We start from the raw sequence: 20,166 nt of genomic DNA on the forward strand, positions 1-20,166 counted from the left end.
AGATGGAATCAGATCACGGATTATATGCACTGTACTGAATCGGACTTGGATCTTATGTTTGTTTAGAATTTTGGAGATCTTTTTGGTCACGCCAGCTATGTATGGTAACGTGATGGTTTTGGTCGGAGTTTCATGTGGCTGTTTCTGTGTGGTGGGAGAGACAGCTTGGCTGATAGTACAGGCACGCAAAGACGAAGTGCCGTTCAAAGGCAACCTCTGCATCAGGTACGTGCACACGATTGGGAAAACGTAACACTTCGAGTTATGGTGACAGCTCTGTACAGTCTGGCGAGTAGAGAATTCCCAGATTCCACGTGAAATATAACCCTCCCGGTCAGAGTGCGCGCGGACTCAGCGTAAACAACACGGCGAGGAATGAGAGAGAGAGCCGTGATTGCAGCTCGCCACGCCGGGGGGATGAGGCGCGTGGGAGGCGAGCGCGAGGTGAGTGACGCGCAGAGCGGGGGGCGGTAGTGTAGCGGTCAGCGCGCTGCACTACGACCACGGCGACCCCAAGTTCGATTCGCGCTCACGGTCAACACCAGTGACGATTATCTGAACTGATACTGGGCCTCCCATAGGTCGACTCAGCTTCAAACGAGTAGCTGGTGCGGTGTGTAAACATCGCCACTGGGGAGACAAAGGCGGTCGGGCGTGGTGCTGACCACACACCCCCTCGTGTGCTGCTCTGGCCTTCATAGGTGCTCGCTAACAGCACTTGCCCCAACATTCTGTTAAGGCTATACGGGGGATCTTTGTCTTTGCGTGACACGCAGAACGGACAGAGAGATTACCGAAGGGATGAATTCAAAGACACGGCTATACTGGATTGGTGAACGTACGAAAGAGACATCCAGGGAGAGCGACAGACGGAGAGATGAATGGATTGCCAGACGAACATATGAACGAAGATAAATACAAACAGATACACGAGGAAATAGATAAGCAGACAAATACGTCTCATTTACATGTCTGCCTTTCTACAGGTACTTTTAAAGTATTCTTTTACACAGCCCGTACTCCCTACGTCGTTCTGGGAGTTTATAATTTATGCAGCATTGATTCAAAACAAGCAGATTCTGGACCGATTTTGACACGCATCAGCAGTCATGCTCGCTTATATCAATGCTGGTGAACTTCCAGATGTTATAGTCGAGTGCCCTCTCTGTTAAATATGGGTCCTAGTTTGCCTCAAAATAATATAATACACAGCACATAATAATCATTATCGTCGTTATGGAGATTATAAGGAACAATATTGAGATTAACAGACACTATGCGACCTTCATATGAACCAAACGGACACACACACACAATGGATAAGCAGATAAATTAATGAATGAATGCATGGATGGGCAAAGTGAGAGATGGAGAGACAGACGCAGGGATTGGAACAGATACATGAAAGGGCAGACATCCAGACGGACCGATAGACAGACCACCAGATCCACAAACACGAAGAGCAAGTGTGTGGATCTACAAAGACAAAGATCCCCCGTATAGCCTTAACCGACTGTTAGGGGCAAGTGCTGTTAGCGAGTAGCACCCATGCAGTCCGGCACGGCGCACGAGGGGGTGGGTGGCCAGCACCACGCCTGGGCCGCCTTTGTCTCCCCAGTGACGATGTTTATAGATCGAGCCAGGTACTAATTTGAGGCTTAATCTACACACACGCACAAACGCACACAACACAAACATCTGCAGTCATAACACATTTCTCGTGGCTGATACAGAGCTCATGAAGCACTTTTTGTTGAAGATTATCCCCGAACTCACCCGGGCAAATACCGCCCCACTCCCCGCCACCCCCTCCCTAAAAAACCCTCATCCCAAATAATTCGACAGCTTTCACAGGAATGATACAGCAGCAACACTGCATTACACAACCCACCACCACCACAATTGCCAGAGCATCACCACCACCCCCTCCGACCCCGTCTCTCCGCAAGCTCTGTACGATACCACCACGGCCTTCGCAGTGGGTTTGATCTCCAACACAGGAAAGTCCATAACGCCACCCGGTATTTGTGTAATCTTTGTTCACATGGAGTCTGCGTGCCACGTGGGATGGGCACACAGAGAGAGACACAGAGAGAGAGGCGGGGTGGGGGCGTTAGGGTATTCTTATGGGTAGAGGTTGGATTTCAGCCGTGTGTTTTTTAAAATATATTTGTTTTAAAGTCCTCTGCCCGCTTCTCTTACTCTTTATTATTATGATTGTGGGGTGTTTGTTTGGGGGGGGGGAGGTAGATTTTAGCTCTCTCTCTCCCAGGCCCTATTTTATCCGGGGTCACGGTCCTGCAAAGTCAGAAACGAGTTTTCGAGCACTCGAAGCATTGCCTCCTGAAATGTTTATATAAAAATAGAATCCTGGGACGGCTCTGCAGCAGAGAGGGCCTGGCTCACAGCAGCGGCAAGAGGCTGAGGTGAAATCAAGGTCAGGGGTTGGCTCAGATCAGCATCATTCTCAGCCTCAATCTAGCAATCATCATCATCCATTTTTCAGAATCAGCATCATCCAACCATCATTACTCGTATCATCATCATCATCAATCATGAGCGTCATTATTAATTCATCATTATACAATCAATGATCGTGAAGATATTCATGGTGATCATTCTCATACTTTAGGATTCTTATTATTATGATGATCGTGATCATCATTATGATCATCCTAATAAGGCGTGATACTCATGAACACCGGTGGGCTAAAGCAGTGAACTATTTGTCTTTTGTCAACGTGACACTTTTTTACTGATTGGCCGTGTCGGGTGGTGGAGGGTTACGACACATTTATAAATAACGCGATCTAAACCCAAAAATCGTTGATTATGAACTATCATCATGACAATGATTGTCCAACCAACCGACCATCAACATCATCATCGACATGGGGCCAATAAAATTAGCAGCGATGCTTTACAGGTAATCAAGCCTGCTCCCCGCCATACGAATGTGGAATTCCCACCACTCGCTCTGGGTTACCAATGGAGCTCAGTGCCACCTCATGCTCACTTGAGCAGGAGACTTGTTGACTTTGACCCAGCAAAGCCTCACGGATTTCCAAAGCTATATTTTGTAGGCGCCAATTGAAGGGAACTCAGAAGCTGTTCTGCGACATCACCTCCCAGGACGTTCCTCCAACACATCGAGGCAGAGGTTGCAAACGGGTTTTGATTCCTTACCCGTACCCGGCTGCACCAGGGTCGCAAACAGGTACCCGTACCCGTACCCTACCCGATACCCGGCAACCCGTACCCGGCCGGGTATCGGGTAGGGTACGGGTACCCGATTGCGACCTCTGGGATGAAGCCATGTTGCAGGCGCGGGTGGGTTGATTCTAGGAACTTGAATTGTGAGAAGAGACAAGACGTTGGAAAATGAGTGACAAACGGTGACTCACCAGTGACTCACGGCCTACCCGTACCCGTATCCGGCCGCACCAGGGTCGCAAACGGGTACCCGTACCCGGCCGGGTACGGGTAGCCGGGTATCGGGTAGGGTACGGGTATCGGGTACTCGGTTGCGACCTCTGCATTGAGGTGCACTGGCGCCTGCATGAATTGCCATTGGGATCCCTCCGCCTCATGACAAAGACGCCGATAACACGGCTGGGAGGGTGGGGACATGGTTTCATCGTTCTAGCTAAACGTGAGGAGGAGTGAGAGGGACTGAGTGGGATGAGTGAGAGACGTGATGACCGTGCCTGATGGGCTGATACGCCAGAGAGAGAGAGAACGAGAGGGATACAGAGAAACACGTGTTCTGTGAATCTGCCCGCGAGGCTTTTAAAGGGCATCGTGTGCACAATCTGCCCTCTCTGTGCCGTCGTGTGAGACGGGGCCACGTTTGCATCAATCGCTGGCAGCCTTGACAGCTCGCTGTTGAACTCTGAGTGGCCCAGACACCAACACTTAACCAGGCACTCACCTCTCCCCCAGTCACACACCCTCTCACCCGCTCTCCGCGTTCGTCGACTCATCCAATCACTCAGTTACGCGCTCGCTCGCTGACTCCCAAACCTCACTCACTAACCCCACTGGTATGCACACTCATTATATGTGGAGCTTTTACCTATAAAACGAGACAATAATTTATAATGGGCTTGTATGGCTTACTGTTTTTTTTGTGTTGAACAGGTACCCATCGTTAAGATGGAGTTCTCTTACCAATAACATCTGGTCAGCCAAAAGCATTCGTTTACCAAGCCCGACTCTGTTGATGAGACCCAGAAAGTCAAAACCGGTCCAGAGTTAAATCAAATGTCGCTGGATAATATTGATCTGGAAAGCCAATATGCTCATGGACCCTAAATATGTTTATTTACTTATCAAGCTTCAAGACCAGGATGAGTGTAATTTGCGAGAGTGTCTTGGGCCATCAAAACGACAAAAGTAAAACAAACAAAATACAGCCCAGCGATGAAAGTAAATATAAATAGGGGCAAAAAACAACAGCTTCACGCGAGAAATTGAAAACGCTACACAAACACAGCGACACGTAATAAACTCCCTACCGTGTAAGTCAGCTTGGGCAGATTATCCCTAGACTGGTGGTAGCAGAATTACAAAATTAAGTTACAGACACACTGAAGTTGTGACACAGAGTTTTGCTTATATGCACTATTACTGTACACTCACTCACCACCTCCCCCACTCACTCACCCGCTTACATGCTCACTCACACGCCGACTCACCCACACATTCACTCTCGCTCACCCACTCACACTACTCCCCCACTCACTCACCTACTTACATGCTCACTCACACGCCGACTCACTCACACGCCGACTCACACATTCACTCTCGCTCACCCACACACTACTCCCCCACTCACTCACCTACTTACATGCTCACTCACATTCCGACTCACCCACACATTCACCCCAATCTCCACCCCCTCCCTCACCACCGCTTAGGGGCCGTCGATAAATGACGTCACGCGATTTTGGACGATTTTTGACCCCACCCCCCCTTGTCACACGGCGTCACAAAAAGTCAGACCCCCCTCAAATATGACGTCACAAAGCTTCCCCCCCCCCCCTAAAAAAATAAAACATGCTTCAAATCGCGTTAAACTATTGTCATTGCAGTGCGTATTTAATGTACCGCTGCACTCTGATGTTGTAGGAGAAAACATTTATTAAAACGTCTATTTAATTAAGCAGAACGTGTTGTCTATCTATATATATAAAATCGCAAATCTGTCTGTCTGTGTGTGTGTCTGTGTGTCGCCGGACCATACGCAGTTTCATTGGACGAAATGTGAGGGATTTGCGAGACACGATTGGTCCGTTTGGTTTTCCTAGCGCTGCGATTGGCCCGTTCATCGAGGGCGTGGCGGAGTAGCGCAGTTGGTAGCGCCCTTGCTTCCCATGCCAAAGGTCGCGGGATCGATCCCCGCGTCCTTCACAGGCGAATATATTTTTTCATATATTTTTTCATCCTTTATATTAAGTTCGCTGCCACGCATATAAATAATTTATAGTGAAAAACTTTGTTTTTACGGGTTATACTTATTATTTATTACTGCAGAGCGGCCGAGGAGATCGTGGCTGGGGGGGGGGGGGGTAGCAGCCCAACCCCAGCCTGCCAAGGTGACACCTTGGCCGGCTGGGTAATCTAGGCGAGGCCGGAGGCTCTGCACGGGACTAGGCCTCACCACGCCACTCTGACAGGTGAGTACTTTGTGCTATACAGTCCATAAATACTGCTATAGAGTCAGCATGTACTGCTGTAATCATAGCAGGTACCACCACAGTATGCACTGCTGCAGTGAAAGCAGGTACCACCACAGTCAGTACGCACTGCAGTTACATTGTTAAGAGTAGTTTTGAAATATTTAAAACCCGGGCAACGCCGGGTACTTCCTGCTAGTATTTATTTAAAGTTGCGCATTTTGATGTGACGTCACATTTCTCAACCCCCCCCTGCCCTCGTCACACATCGTAACAAATGTCTGACCCCCCCCCCAAGTGCGTGACGTCATTAATGAACGGCCCCTTACCCAAGGTCTCCTTTCACCTGGGAGCTGTGATGGTCACACCGCAGTGCCCCTACTCTAAGGCTCAATGGGTGGCTCGAAGCCAGTGGTGGAAATTCCACATTCGCATGTCGGGGACCAAGGTGTCCGCATGGCGATCACTGTTGATCGCGTGTCCTTTGTTTAACCTGGTGAAAGCAAGAATCACATTTGACCGCCCCAGCTGTAAAGTAAACCGGTGTGGTGTGTGATGTGCTGTTATGTAGTATGTTAAATGTCTTTGGCACCGTACGTATCCAACCGTGGTAATGCGAAGTGGTGTGCAGTGTAATGGTGTGCGTTATGGTGTACGGTGTGATGTGTAATGGATGGTGCTTTAGTGTTGTGTAGTACGCGCTGTGTTGTGATGGTGGTAAGAGAGCGTGTGATGCGATTGTGCTATGGTGTGTGTAATAAAGTGTTTTGCGGTATGGTGATATGTGCTGTTATGTATACTGGTGTGCGGTATGGTGCAGTGTGTAGTGTGATGGTGTCTAGTGTTAGGGTGTAGTGTTAGGGTGTAGTATTAGGGTGTAGTGTTATGGTGTAGTGTAATGGTGTGTAGTGTTAGGGTGTGGTGTGTAGTATTAGGGTGCAGTGTTAGGGTTTAGTATTAGGGTGTAGTAATAGGGTGTAGTATTAGGGTGTAGTATTAGGGTGCGGTGTTAGGGTGTAGTGTTTAGTGTATAGTATTATGGTGTAGTGTGATGGTGTGTAGTGTGATGGTGTGTAGTGTGATGGTGTGTAGTGTGATGGTGTGTAGTGTGATGGTGTGTAGTGTGATGGTGTGTAGTGTGATGGTGTGTAGTGTGATGGTGTGTAGTGTGATGGTGTGTAGTGTGATGGTGTGTAGTGTGATGGTGTGTAGTGTTAGGGTGTAGTGCTAAGGTGTAGTGTTAGGGGGTGCAGTGTGATGGTGTGTAGTATTAGGGTGTTGTGTGTAGTGTTAGGGTGTAGTATTAGGGTGTAGTATTAGGGTGCAGTGTTAGGGTGTAATATTAGGGTGTAGTAATAGGGTGTAGTAATAGGGTGTAGTGTGATGTTGTGTAGTATTAGGGTGTAGTATTAGGGTGCAGTGTTAGGGTGTAATATTAGGGTGTAGTAATAGGGTGTAGTAATAGGGTGTAGTGTGATGTTGTGTAGTATTAGGGTGTAGTATTAGGGTGCAGTGTTAGGGTGTAATATTAGGGTGCAGTATTAGGGTGTAGTGTTAGGGTGTAGTATTAGGGTGTAGTAATAGGGTGTAGTAATAGGGTGTAGTGTGATGTTGTGTAGTATTAGGGTGCAGTGTTATGGTGTAGTGTTTAGTGTATAGTATTAGGGTGTAGTGTTAGGGTGTAGTGTGATGGTGTGTAGTGTTAGGGTGTAGTGTTAGGGGGTGTAGTGTGATGGTGTGTAGTGTTAGGGTGTAGTGTGTATTGTTAGGGTGTAGTATTAGGGTGTAGTGTTAGGGTGTAGTATTAGGGTGTAGTGTTAGGGGGTGTAGTGTGATGGTGTAGTGTTAGGGTGTAGTGTTAGGGTGTGGTGTTAGGGTGTAGTGTGTAGTGTTATGGTGTAGTATTAGGGTGTAGCATTAGGATGTAGTGTTATGGTATAGTATTAGGATGTAGTCTTGGGGTGTAGTATTAGGGTGTAGTGTTAGGGTGTAGTATTAGTGTGTAGTGTGATATTGTGTAGTGTTAGGCTGTAGTGTTTGGTGTGATGCGCTGTGTTGCGTGATTGCGAGTGCCATGGTTTTTGTTGTTGTTTCAGCAGCAGTCGTTCAGGGTTGGCTCCGGAAGGAACGAGTCGAGTATCCTGTGCAGTATTTTTAATCCTGGCTGTGGGAATTACACCGACTGGTTCTTAAAACATAAAATTGGAGCAACAACAAAAAAACCGACCCGTTTACTAAAACATAACCCGCTCCCAAAATACACGCACGCACGTACACGCACCCACGGTGCACACTCACTGACATGCGAACATAAACACGCATTTTAAAAACATATATACGTGCTGTGCATCTTGCCTGAGTAACTTGGAGGTGGAATCAACAGTTGAAATGTTGCGAGTTCCAATCATAGTCAAGGGTTGACTCAGCCAAGCACCATCATCAGCAGCAGCAGCATTGTCGTCGTCATCATCATCTTTGATAATCAATCAGGATCATCATCATCATTCAATTATCACCATAATCTAATAAATAAACCTATCTTATTATTTGGTGATACAGTATTGTGTTGGTAGTGGTGCTGCACAAGCACAAATAACAAAACATACACATTCGTCAACAACGCTGTGTGACCCTAAAATAAAAAAAAATATATAAAAGGCAACGTTTCGGGAAATCGGCCTTCTTCATAGTACATCCTATATGTTCATTATCATCATCATCAGTCGCGATGATCAACAGTCATCATCATTACCAACTACCATCATCCTCATCATAAGCAGCACCACTTAATCACCATTTTCAGTAAAAAAAAAATCATGAATATTCATTGTTTAGCCATATTTGTTTGTTCTAGTACAGAGTTAGGCTGATAACTTTAATCTAAATTGTCTTATGGTTGTTATTGTTTGACTTGCATCCCACTGGGATGCAGGGGCGGTTTCTTCATTAGGGCGATTGGGCGACGCACCACCAATGTCATTCAACCACAGAGTCACGCTAGCCGTCACTGTCAGCCTCTGGATGTAGTCCAATCAGCGTCATGTCACGTTCTGTGGAGTACCGCCTCTTTTTGGGCGATTTCACTACGGCTGAGAAGCCCCATAGACTTACATTCAAAGATGTTTTTTTTCGAACGGGGGCGCTGCAATGCATTCTCTATGGCTTCCGGGAGGGCATGCACTAACGTGCTTACGTCATCATACGTGCTAACATCATCATACGTAAGCACGTTTCATCCAACAATATAATTTATCGCCACCTAGTGGAATCTTTAATAAAATAAACTTGAGTGGTTTGTTTTAATAGTGAGTATATAAACAAACAAGATGTATTGTAAGAGTCACTTTATTTTTCATTAATATTAAGCTGTTAATTTATTCATTGCATGGGTGGACCTTATCCTTATCAATCATCCAGACATTTGCCCCCCCTGAGAGATTTTGCAGGAGCCGCCACTGCTGGGATGTTTGCACACAGCGTTGATATACGGTGCTTTTTTCTGGAAGACTTTGCTGTTTTTCCTGGATTTTTCCGTTGCGTGTAGTCACTTTAAGATGTTTATTGTTCATGTTTTTGTTTGTTGCGGTTGCACCCGATTCAAGAGCCGCATGGCTCACAGGGCTCTACCTAATACGTGAACTGAACTGTTAGTATCATCATTTCGATGATACTACACAACATCACCATCGTCAATCATCAGCGTCGTGATCGTCCATCATAATCTACCCCTAGCTCTGATTAGTGCGGCTGGCTTCTTATATTGTGAAAGCGGTTCAACAAACACACATCATCAATGTCGCTTTGTGGGAGGTTCATGGTCATATTTTGGATACACTGTTTTTGCCATGGAAATGTGGAATTGTCACTTTTGGCTCAGACCACTGGTAGCGATACACACCACGTGATGTGCGTTTAGCAAGGACACGATGTGCCTCATTACTCATTACCTCAAAGCATTTGTATTCTACAAAGGTCAAAGGTTAAAGAGCCAATGTCATTGCCCTATGACCTGTCCGACGATCAGTCAGCCTCCAATGAGACGTCATTCATCGACATTCATCCGTTTCTGTACAAGGAGATTCTTCACGGTCACACATCGATGCATAAAGACACATATAGACACATATAGACATGCACACATAGATGCAACGATACACAGAGACGCACAGAGACATATTTATAGATGCACAGTCACACAAAGACCCCCCGGCACGGCACACGAGGGGATGGGTGGCAAACTCCACGCCCGGCCGCCTCTGTCTACCCAGTGGCAATGTTTACACCGCACCGAGTACTCATTTGAGGCTGAGTAGACCTAGGGCAGGCCCACGAATCCGGTTCAAATAATCGTCACTGGCGTTGTGCCGGTGAACGGGAATCGAATTCGGGTCGCCGGGTTCGTAGCGCAGCGCGCTAACCGCTGCTAAACCACTCCCCACAGTTGACACACAAAGACATACAAAGATCCCCCGTATAGCCTTAACAGACTGTAGGGGAAAGTGTTGTTAGCGAGCACCTATGAAGGCTAGAACGGTACACGAGGGGATGGGTGGCCAGCACCACGCCCGACCGCCTTTGTCTCTCCAGTGGCAATGTTTACACCGCACCGGGTACTCATGTTTGAGGCTGAGTCGACCTAGGGGAGGCCCAGGACCGGTTCAGATAATCGTCACTGGTGTTGGCCGTGAGCGGGAATCGAACTCGGGTCGCCGGGTTCCTAGCGCAGCGCGCTAACCGCTACACTACCGCTCCCCACACGTACACACACACGCACACACAACAACCGCCATCCGCCACTAAGTGGCGGTGACGTCACCACGACGCTTGTGCCAGGCCATGTGCGCCTTGAGGTCACGTGAAGTGTCGAACGCCCGCTGGCAGGAGGTCACGGGGCAGACCCAGGTGCCTCGGGTCGACTGACTGAGATGACTGAGATGACGCACACACACACACACGCACGCATCCACACATAACCGCAGAGACACAAAACACAGAAAAGCAGATGCACAATTTAGCGTCGCAATCCCCGCTCCCCATCGAGCGGGGCAACCTGTGGCTGCTGGCTTGCTGCCCAGGCTCCAAATTCATTCAATGAAGGCGAAGGGGCAACAGGACGATAAATTTGTTAAACGAGACTTCGCGCGTACATATACATTGGCCGCGAACCTTTGCCTGCGTCTGCTTTCGGTAATCCGGTCGTCAGTGGGCAGAGTGGAAACTCCAGCGAACGAATTGAAATTAAAAAAACATGTCGTGGAAAGTCTGTTGCTAAAAAAAAAATATCTCGCCACGTTCCTGTAAATCACCACCCACACGTTCGTATGATGTCGTCATCATGACGCAAGTGTCATCGTGCTCATCATCATCATCCAGATACAGAGATATCATCATAATGACATGGGTGTCATCGTCATTATCATCGCTATCTACACAAAACAAGTTATCATCATAATGACATAAGCATCATCGTCATTATCATCATCCACACATAAGCATCCTTCCCCCGTACCTCCAATGAGCACGGTTGACTACGTACGGTGCGAAAGAAGTTCAACATACGTACATACAAGAAGCATCATATTCATCATCCACACGTGTGTATGACGTACCTAGGGGAGGCCCAGGACCGGTTCACATCATCGTCGCTGGCCTCGTTCGTGAGCGGGAATTGAACTCGGGTAGTGCAGTGCGCTAACCACTACACTACCGCTCCCCCACAAAAATGTAATCTGAGATGCGATGAAACATGGTCACCTACCCCAGAGGTAGCCGTGATGTCCGTTAGTCTACGAGGCACACACAAAGATAAAGATCCCCCGAATAGCCTTGACATACTGTTGGGGCAAGTGCTGTTAGCGAGCACCCATGAAGGCCGGCACGGCACACAAGGGGGGGTGGGTGGCCAGGACTACGCCCGACCGCCTTTGTATCCCCAGTGGCGATGTTTACACACCGCACCAGGTACTCATTTCAGGCTGAGTCAACCTAGGGGAGCCCCAGGACTGGTCCAGATGATCACGCCCTGGTGTTGGCCGTGTTGAGCGGGAATCAACTTCGGGTCCGCCGGGTTCCTAGCCAACCCACTTACGACCGAGCAAAAGCAAATGCGCGTGCACGCATCAACACTAGGGGTCGGCACGGTTTGAACCGACTCAAACTGGTTTCAAATTGAGCAAGCCAAACCAAACCAAACCAGCGACGACTGAACCAAACCAAACCAAAACCAAACCAAACTAAGCTAAACCAAACCTCTTGAGTTGGCTTGAACCGAAAAGATGCGCGGCAAACAATATTCGCATTCAATACAAATATCAAGTGTATTAATCGCTAATTTCTACGCAGGCTTTCTTCATATTGAGATTCACTAGCAAGTACTGGACGACGATGTCGTCCACAGCCATCTCCTCAAGCTTGGCACGCCCAATGTCCTTGAACGCAGTGTGGTAGTTCAATGGCAGTGAAACCCCAACACTAGGCAACATCCGCGCCCACGAGCGCACACACATCTCGGCCTTGAACGTGCACTTGTGCAGGTTTGGTCGGTCGAGAAAGGAGCGCTTGGCGGCCGAGTTTGCTCTCTCGGAGGGCACGGACGACGCCGGGATAGGCAAATAGTCGAGGGCCACGCGTCGTAGGCGCGGGTACTTGCCGCCGTACAGCTTCCACCACTCGACGACGTCCATGCTCAGGTCCTGAGTCGGCTCAAGCAGGAAGCGGTCGACCTCGGAGGCGGCGCCGTCGTGAGCGTTGGGCGCGTAGACCATGTCAAAGAGGATGTTAATGCCGCCACGCGGCGCCGCCTTCGGCGCCGCGTCCGTCGTCAACGCTGGGTAGCGCTGGTTGAGAATGTCCGTCATCATGTCCTTGATATTGCTGTACTCGGTGCTCGAGGCCGCGGGCTTGGGGTGGCGCAGGTCGAGAAAGCGGGCGACGCGGCTTGGTTCGGACGAGAGAAGGTCGCTGTACTTGACCATGTAGTCGGAGATGGTCACGGTGGCCGAGCTCACGACCACATGAGGACTCGGGCGGTGGGTCATGCAGTGGCTCAAGAGAGCCTCCTGCGCCGTGATGGCGTTCGAGATGGTGCAGTACTCCTCGGCGCCCATGGCATCGGAGATGGCCGCCGGCTTCTCCAAGAACTGGCAGAGCAGCGCCGCCTGCTCCCACTGCTCGTCCGACAAGCCGGCCTGGCTCCGCGACCAGCCGGGCTCAAGGCAGATGGCGTCGATTACTTGGCGCTGCCTTAGCGACGCCGTGAGCATCACGTACGTGCTACCCCAACGTGTGACCACGTCGAGGCAAGGCGGCTGCAGCGGGCACTTGAGGTAGTGCCGCGCGAGCGACGTGTAGGCCGCCCTCTTCGTCTTGCTCTTGCGGATAGCGCCGAGCGTCGCGCGGAGGCTGCGCAGCAGTGTCTCGAATGCGCCGAATGAGGCCTTGACGCCGAGGTTGACGCAGTGCGCGATGCACCGCAAGCAGCACGTCGAGCGCAGGTTGCTCCCCTCGAGGAGCGTGAGGGACTTGGCGGATGCGACGGCGTCAGAACCGCTGTCGGTGACGACGGCGAGCAGGCGCGGCCACACGCCAAAGTCGTCGAGCAGCTCGTGCAGGCGCTGCGCCATGCGCTTGCCCACGCCTTCGCCCGGGGCCACCCAAAAGAAGTCAATGATGCAGTTGCACATGGAGAACGACGCCGGGTCCATCCAGTGGAGGGTGACCGAGAAGAAGCCGGTCATGGCGTCGTTTGTCCAACCGTCGTAGGTCAAGGAGACGCAAGAGCCAAAAGTAGTAAAGTACTGTAGCACGAGTAGCTTGAGGACGACATACATCTCGAGCATGCGGCGCTTGACCGTGCGCTCAGACTTGGGCTCGTAACCCGGGGCAGCTCGTTGAAGAAGAGTCGTAAAGGGATCCGATGTTACGTGTTTATGGCCTAGACCACTCGTCGCGATGTACTCGGCGACAAAGCTGTCCATGGCCTTGCTCGCGTGCGCTGACATGGGCGTGGCCATCTTGGACTGCACGAGCAAACCCTTCCCCGTCGGCGGCGACGTGACGACCGTGGGCGACTCGGGGTCGACGATCCCATGGGTCTTGAGATGCTTGATACGGGTGCCCGAGGAGGTGGAGCCCGCGTACTGGAGGGTGCAGATCTTGCAGGTCCGGCTCTGCACGTCGCCCGCGGCCTGGCTCGTCTCAAAGTACTCGTCGTGCCACAGCGCTCGGGACACACGGGCCTTCTTGGGCTTGGGCTGCGTCGCGGTCTGCAGCGCTGCGGCGCCGAGGGTGCGCATGAGGCTCTGCCGCGTGTCGCCGCGCGTGGCGTCCGGGCTCTCACGTTCGCTCGCCATCGGCTCCTCGTCGCTACCGGCGTGTTTGGTCTCTTCCACGTCGTGGATGAGATACCTTGTGATGCTGGAGCCGCCGGGGATGGCGCCGTCTTGAGCCGCTCGAGCCATGGAGATGCAATTGCAAAGTGAATTCGCAGGCAAAGGCAACTACAGCATGTCCTTTCGTGTCGCCTTTACAACCAACCAAACTAGTTTGAGCCGGTTCCACCCTGTCCGAGCCAAACCGAGTCGGTTTTCGTAGCCCCAAACCAAACCGAACCAGTTCAAACAGAGCCAAACCAAACCGATTTGGTTCGGTTCAAACCGCGGTTTGGTGGTTTGAGCCAAACCGTGCCGACCCCTAATCAACACGCGGGCCACAATATAACCGCTCCGTCTCCACCATGCTCACCCATCCTCTCTGGCGGTTTCCCTCCCTCTGGCTGCCATTCCTTCACCAGTCTCGTCCATTGGCCGTCGTCTCCCTCCCGGGCAACGTTTAACTGGAGTCCACACTCCCACTTTGTTTTCTCGGCAGTCGCACCGACGTCTATAACTGTATTTCACGCGTGCTCTCCACTCGATCGTCGCCCCTAATTGTAGTTCCAGCGATGCGCCTCTCCAACGCCGCTTTGCACAACTTAACCACGCTTGTGCAGCAGCGCCAAGACCGATTTTAATTTTTCCCAACACAAGGTGCTCAATGGCTTAACCCCGCAATATTCACAGCAACTCATCCAAGGCCGTAGCCATGGAGTCAACATTGGGGGGGACCAAATCTTCCAGGGGGTCTGGGGGTCCTCCCCAGAAAAAAATAAATCTCAATTTGAAAACGAATTTCCTGCCATTTCCTGCCTAAAATTTTAAAACATTAACTAACACATGGGATGGGCTTTTTTTACAATAATGCCTAATAGTGAATTGTATTACATTGCTGTTTTGTTTCTTTTTTACATTTTCTTGTTTAATTGTATGTAATGGCAGAGATTAGGGATTTATAAAGTACAACCATAACCACAATCATATAAACAGAAATCGATTTGATAGCAATATATTGGGGGGGGGGACATTTTGAGCATATTTGAATATTGGGGGGGATGTGTCCCCCCCAATATTGTGTCCCCCCCAATATATATTATAATTACTGCCTTGAACTGATCCATATTTATGCTCCAACGGGGGTCCCTGAAATATTCGGATCGCTTTTTTCCCAGTATTTTGCCACTGCGCAACTCCCAAGATTTATTAACGCTTTACTTTTGTTATTACGACATTCAGAGTCGTCAGACATTTAAGTCTGTCTTGAAAACTCGCCTCTTTAAAGTGGCCTTGAACCCCCTCGTTCTGGCCGTTGACCCTTCACGTTCTGTCCGTTCCCCGCTTTCTATACCCGGTGGCGCATCGGGATTCTACGGATGAAATGCGCCTCGCGAATGTAAATAATTGTTACAATTCTGATTGTGAGCGTGGTTGTGGAGAATTTAAGCAACAAATGAAAGAAGCAGACAACAAGCTCTGTGGCTGATGGGATGGGAAAAATGATTCCTATTTTTTTACGTGAAAGGACAAACGTGTGAAGGAGGTAGATTGTCCTGGTGATCTATTTTGCTGCTCTCAAAACTGAGCATCGGTGATTCATCCTAATGAAGAATATTAACAATAAAAGGTGGCATTCATTCACTAACAGCTATAGCTTGACGCTTCAGCTGACAGACATTTTAAGAGAGACAACAGGCGGACAAGGGCACGGGAGACATGACGAAGTTTCCGCCTCGTCAGGGCTCATCAGCAAGCCTTGGCCAGCCGTGGAAAGAAGGTCTGCCGTGGGATGATTGGCCAAGTCCATGCTGAGTATTTCTTCACGTGCCTGGAGAAAATCCCACAACCACGAGAAGACAATTCTCGCAGATGAATGATTCACAGCGTCAGTGACAATTGGTAATTGGCAACTGTAGCCTGGGCCTTCCCCTCGGTCAACTGAGCATTAAAATGGGTAAAAGGTGGGCGGTGTTGTTGTCATGAACATACACGAGCACTGGGGGAGGAGGGGGGAGACAGAGGCAGCCAGGCCACGCACGATGTCCGTGCACTGGTGGTCACAACCCCACACTCCCACGCCATGTACCCGGCGGACCTAAATTGGTGCTCATTAGGGGCGGTGACGCAATAGGTGCTCGCTGACAGCGACCAAGAAGTGACGCATTTACGTTGTGGCGGTATTTCCCGTGCGGGCGAGCGGGTGCGTGCCTGGTACGTGCTCGAAAATCTACGCAGCAGGCGGAGAGAAGTTCAGTTTAGTTGAGGGTAGGGTAGGATAGGGGGGGTAGATGAGGGAGACGTTTGAGTGAGTTACGATTACGGCCAGAGGCTCCGCGCACGTTATTGCATTATTGCATGCGCAATGCATGTGTGGGAGGGTACGGGTTGTGCGTGTGGGATGTGGCGGGGGTGTACGTGCGGGATCGAGTCGGGGCTCTTCTGGTCGGTGAAGGTCACCGTGCAACAAAATGAGTTTGCGCGATGCGAGTGTGATTTACGCCCTCTCTGTGGTCGTGGTGTGGGTCTGGCCGCTCGCACGAATTAGAGACCATTCGAGAGGAGAACACAGCCAACTGTGTACCTTGCGCCATTACAGCACTCTCGCTAAAACACACGCCCCAGCACACACCACCCACGACATCCCGCTGATCTCGTCAAGGAGCGTAAACCATCATCACGCGCCCCCTAAGCGGCGGCTTTCGGCTGTGGGCCATCGAACAAAGACGGCCACTGCATGGCGCGCGCTTTCAGATGCGCCTCTGCGGCCGTCTGGAATGCTCTTCCTTACGATATTAGGAAGCCACTGGAGCTTTGCACTTTTAATTATACATTGAAAACCAATTTATTTTGAACTGCTTTTAGTGTTTAGTTTGCTGTCCTTACCCCGAACCTCCGATTGCCACGTTTGGCTACGTACGGTGCGAAAGAAGTTCAACCATACATACACCCCATAATCAGCATCGTTACGAACTACCGCGCTAATAGCTGCTATGGTTAGTGAGCCCTATTTCCACGCAACGCCCGGCCGCCTTTGTCTCTCCGCTGCGGGTGACTTTGACAGCGATGACATTGGTTTTGTTTTGAAGCTACGTACAGCAGAGGTGGCCGGACGACTCAGGGTGGCTCACAATGGCTGCATCGGAGCCGTTGAGCCCAGCACCTGGGTTCGAACCTGGGTTTCAGCCACCCGCGGTTAAACTGGATTCTCAGGTGGAGCGAGTTGACTGATGGTCTCAACCTGGTCAACAACGACTGCACGAGTTCATTGGGTTAAATGTTAAATTAGTGTGAAGGTGTTATGATGAGGGTTACGATTTCTGCTCGGTTACGTGACTTTACCGTTTCAAGATACATTTTGATTTAAAGCTTTCGTGACTGCAGGGATTCATATTCTTGGTTCTTTCGGTAAAGTCACGTAGAAGGGAAATAATAAAATAAAATAAATATAAAACAATATTTAACAATATATAAAAAATATTTAATATTTATATTATTTTATTATTTCCCTTCTACGTGACTTTACCGAAAGAACCAAGAATATGAATCCCTACAGTCACGAAAGCTTTAAATAAAAATTTGTCTTGACTTTACCAAAAGAACCAAGAATACGATTCAAGATACTTTACATTTTCATGATACGGCGATTAAGGCGTTATCAATTTCCCATGACTCTGTAAATACATTTTCATTGTCTTGTGTTTGTGCTTTTACTGAAATCCTGAAATTCCAGTGTGAGTAAATATTACTTAAGAGCTCTGCAAACCGCACACGCCTGCCATTAATCATTCTAATCGTAACATCACTATCATTACTCCTTGGGTCTTTCGGTAAAGTCACGTAGGTAGAAAAATAACACAAGCGTCCATCATGACGGACGCTTGTGTTGCGTCCAAAACGTCGTGGTCTATTATTTTTCTACCTACGTGACTTTACCGAAAGACCCAAGGAGGATGGATTTCTGCAGTCACGAAAGCTTCAAATCAAGACCACTATTATTCATAACGCGCAGAACGTACACGCTGGCGTTCATACGATAAATAATAATAAAATTAAACACGAAAAAGTATGACGTCATGCAATTGCTGCGCTTGTCGTTATTCTACAGTGCACTATATATATATTTAAAAGTTTGACTGGCTGGCTGGCTGACTGGCTGGCCAGAGGGCGGGACGAACGTATGTTTACGTCCAAAGGTCTGCAGGGTTGATACTTTACTCTGAAAAAAAAAACTTTTTTGCAAAGCACGAATTAAAATGGATCATTTTATAGGTAGGCTTTCACGACCAACACTATGATTCATAGCGCGTTTATTTTGGCGAAGATCATCGTGTAGGTCGATACGCATTTGAATGTATTTACTCTGTGGAGTGGTGGAGCGTTACAGCGACGGTTACATTGCGCCGACACGACATTACCCAAAATAAACGAATTGCAAGTTTTAAGTGAACAATGGCTCTTTATTTACGACTTTAATTGTTGCGTTTGTTATGTCATACATGACTAATCAGGAAATAAAATAGTCCGGAAAAACAACGTCACAATGCACCCACATTCAGCAAAGCAGGACAATACAATTAGCGTGAATCGCATACCCGTGCACTATCATATATCACGGCCTCCTCCACCGATCCACCTGTGGAGGAGGCCGTGGATCACACAAAACGTTGCGAAACTCCCTTCCCTCGGGCATCCAGGCAGTGCCAGGAGAAGGTGGTTACAGCAAAGTGTGGACTAATATAATCTGTGCCTTCCGATTAGCACGGTTGGCTACGTTCAACATACATTCATACATGGGATACAGCGTTGCACCCTTGCACGTGCGGGTTTTCTCTGGGTGCTCCGGTTTTCCTCCCACATGAGTAATTGGCTGAAAACATCTTAATATATAGAAGACTGCAGAGCTTGGGTAATTGTTGGCACGTGGCTCACTGTCTGCATTATCCCGTCCAGCTTATCTGTGTTCCTCGGTGATGGTAAGATACAATTGACAAGAAGGATGGCGCTATATAAAACAAGACATTCACGTTACTAATACAGCACTCGCTTCAGCCCATCGTGGAGACACAGATAACAAGGCAGCATTGCCATGTGCGCTGTTCAACTTCGGGAGTACGATTTATCATTCTTCCTCCGATTTTTTTAAAATATTTATGGGTCCCCGAGAACCACACCCCACCTCGAAATATGCGGCCCTCCGTAAATCTGCCCGTGTTATTTTGAAGACGCAATGGACAGGACTGCGTAGGAGACGATGGTTAGCAGGATACGTTGAGGATAATGGTGAGGATGAGATTCATGGTGTGAATCGTGGTTGTAGTAAGGGTTAGGAGTATAGAGATGCGTATAAGTTTATGTGTGCTAAATAGGATAAATGGTTAGGGGTAGTAAATTAGGGTTATGGTCCGTAGTTCTATGGTTTGGCATTAAAGGGATGTGTAGGAAATTAAGTTGGGTTTTGGTTCGGATGAGGTTCGAAGTTAAGTTTAGGACGAGAGTTATGTTAAGCCCATAGGGTCATCCTCATGGTGAGAGTTACATTGCAGAGATGTGCGGGAGATGATATGGATTCAGTAAAGTTCGTGATAGGATTCTGGATAGAGTTACTATTAATATTGGGGTTAAGAATCCGGTTTCGGGTTACGATTATGGTTAGGGTTAGAATTAGGGAAAGGATTAAGGTTAGCGTTAGTATTACAGGGATGTACAGGCGATTATGATGGTGATGATGTGTAATGAGTAGGGCCAAGTGTCTGGATACTAATGAGCTGTTAGACGAGCGGGTGGTGTTGAGTTGAAGCTATTGTGGCGTTGGTGTTAGCAATGGTTGTGGTGATGGCCGCGGTGGTGGTGGTGGTCTTGGTGATGTTGGTGATGGCTGGCGGTGGTGGTGGTGGTGGTGTTGGTGGTGCGGGGCAGGTGTGGTCGTGATGGCGATGTTCGCGGTAATTGTGGCGGTAGTTGTGGTTTTGGCGGATCCCACTCGGGAGGAGGTTTCTGTGGGAGTTCCTGTGATGTCTCCACATGAAAGAAACTCCAACTTTCTGAGGTGCAACCCTTCAAAGCACCGCGATCCTGTTTGGAAATTCCTGCAAATCACTCTAAGGCTGGAAGTGAAAATT

General features: G+C 49.1%; 1 protein-coding gene across 1 annotated transcript; it reads right to left on the reverse strand.

The window, feature by feature from the left end:
• Positions 1–11,998: 11,998 nt before the first annotated feature.
• Positions 11,999–14,137, reverse strand: LOC144724313 (uncharacterized). The gene has a single exon (XM_078603329.1). The coding sequence runs from the start codon at positions 14,135–14,137 to the stop codon at positions 11,999–12,001; it is 2,139 nt and encodes a 712-aa protein (XP_078459455.1).
• Positions 14,138–20,166: the final 6,029 nt, after the last annotated feature.

The sequence above is a fragment of the Lampetra planeri genome, chromosome 2 (genome assembly GCF_965212315.1).
Source record: "Lampetra planeri chromosome 2, kcLamPlan1.2.h2, whole genome shotgun sequence".
NCBI lineage: Eukaryota > Metazoa > Chordata > Hyperoartia > Petromyzontiformes > Petromyzontidae > Lampetra > Lampetra planeri.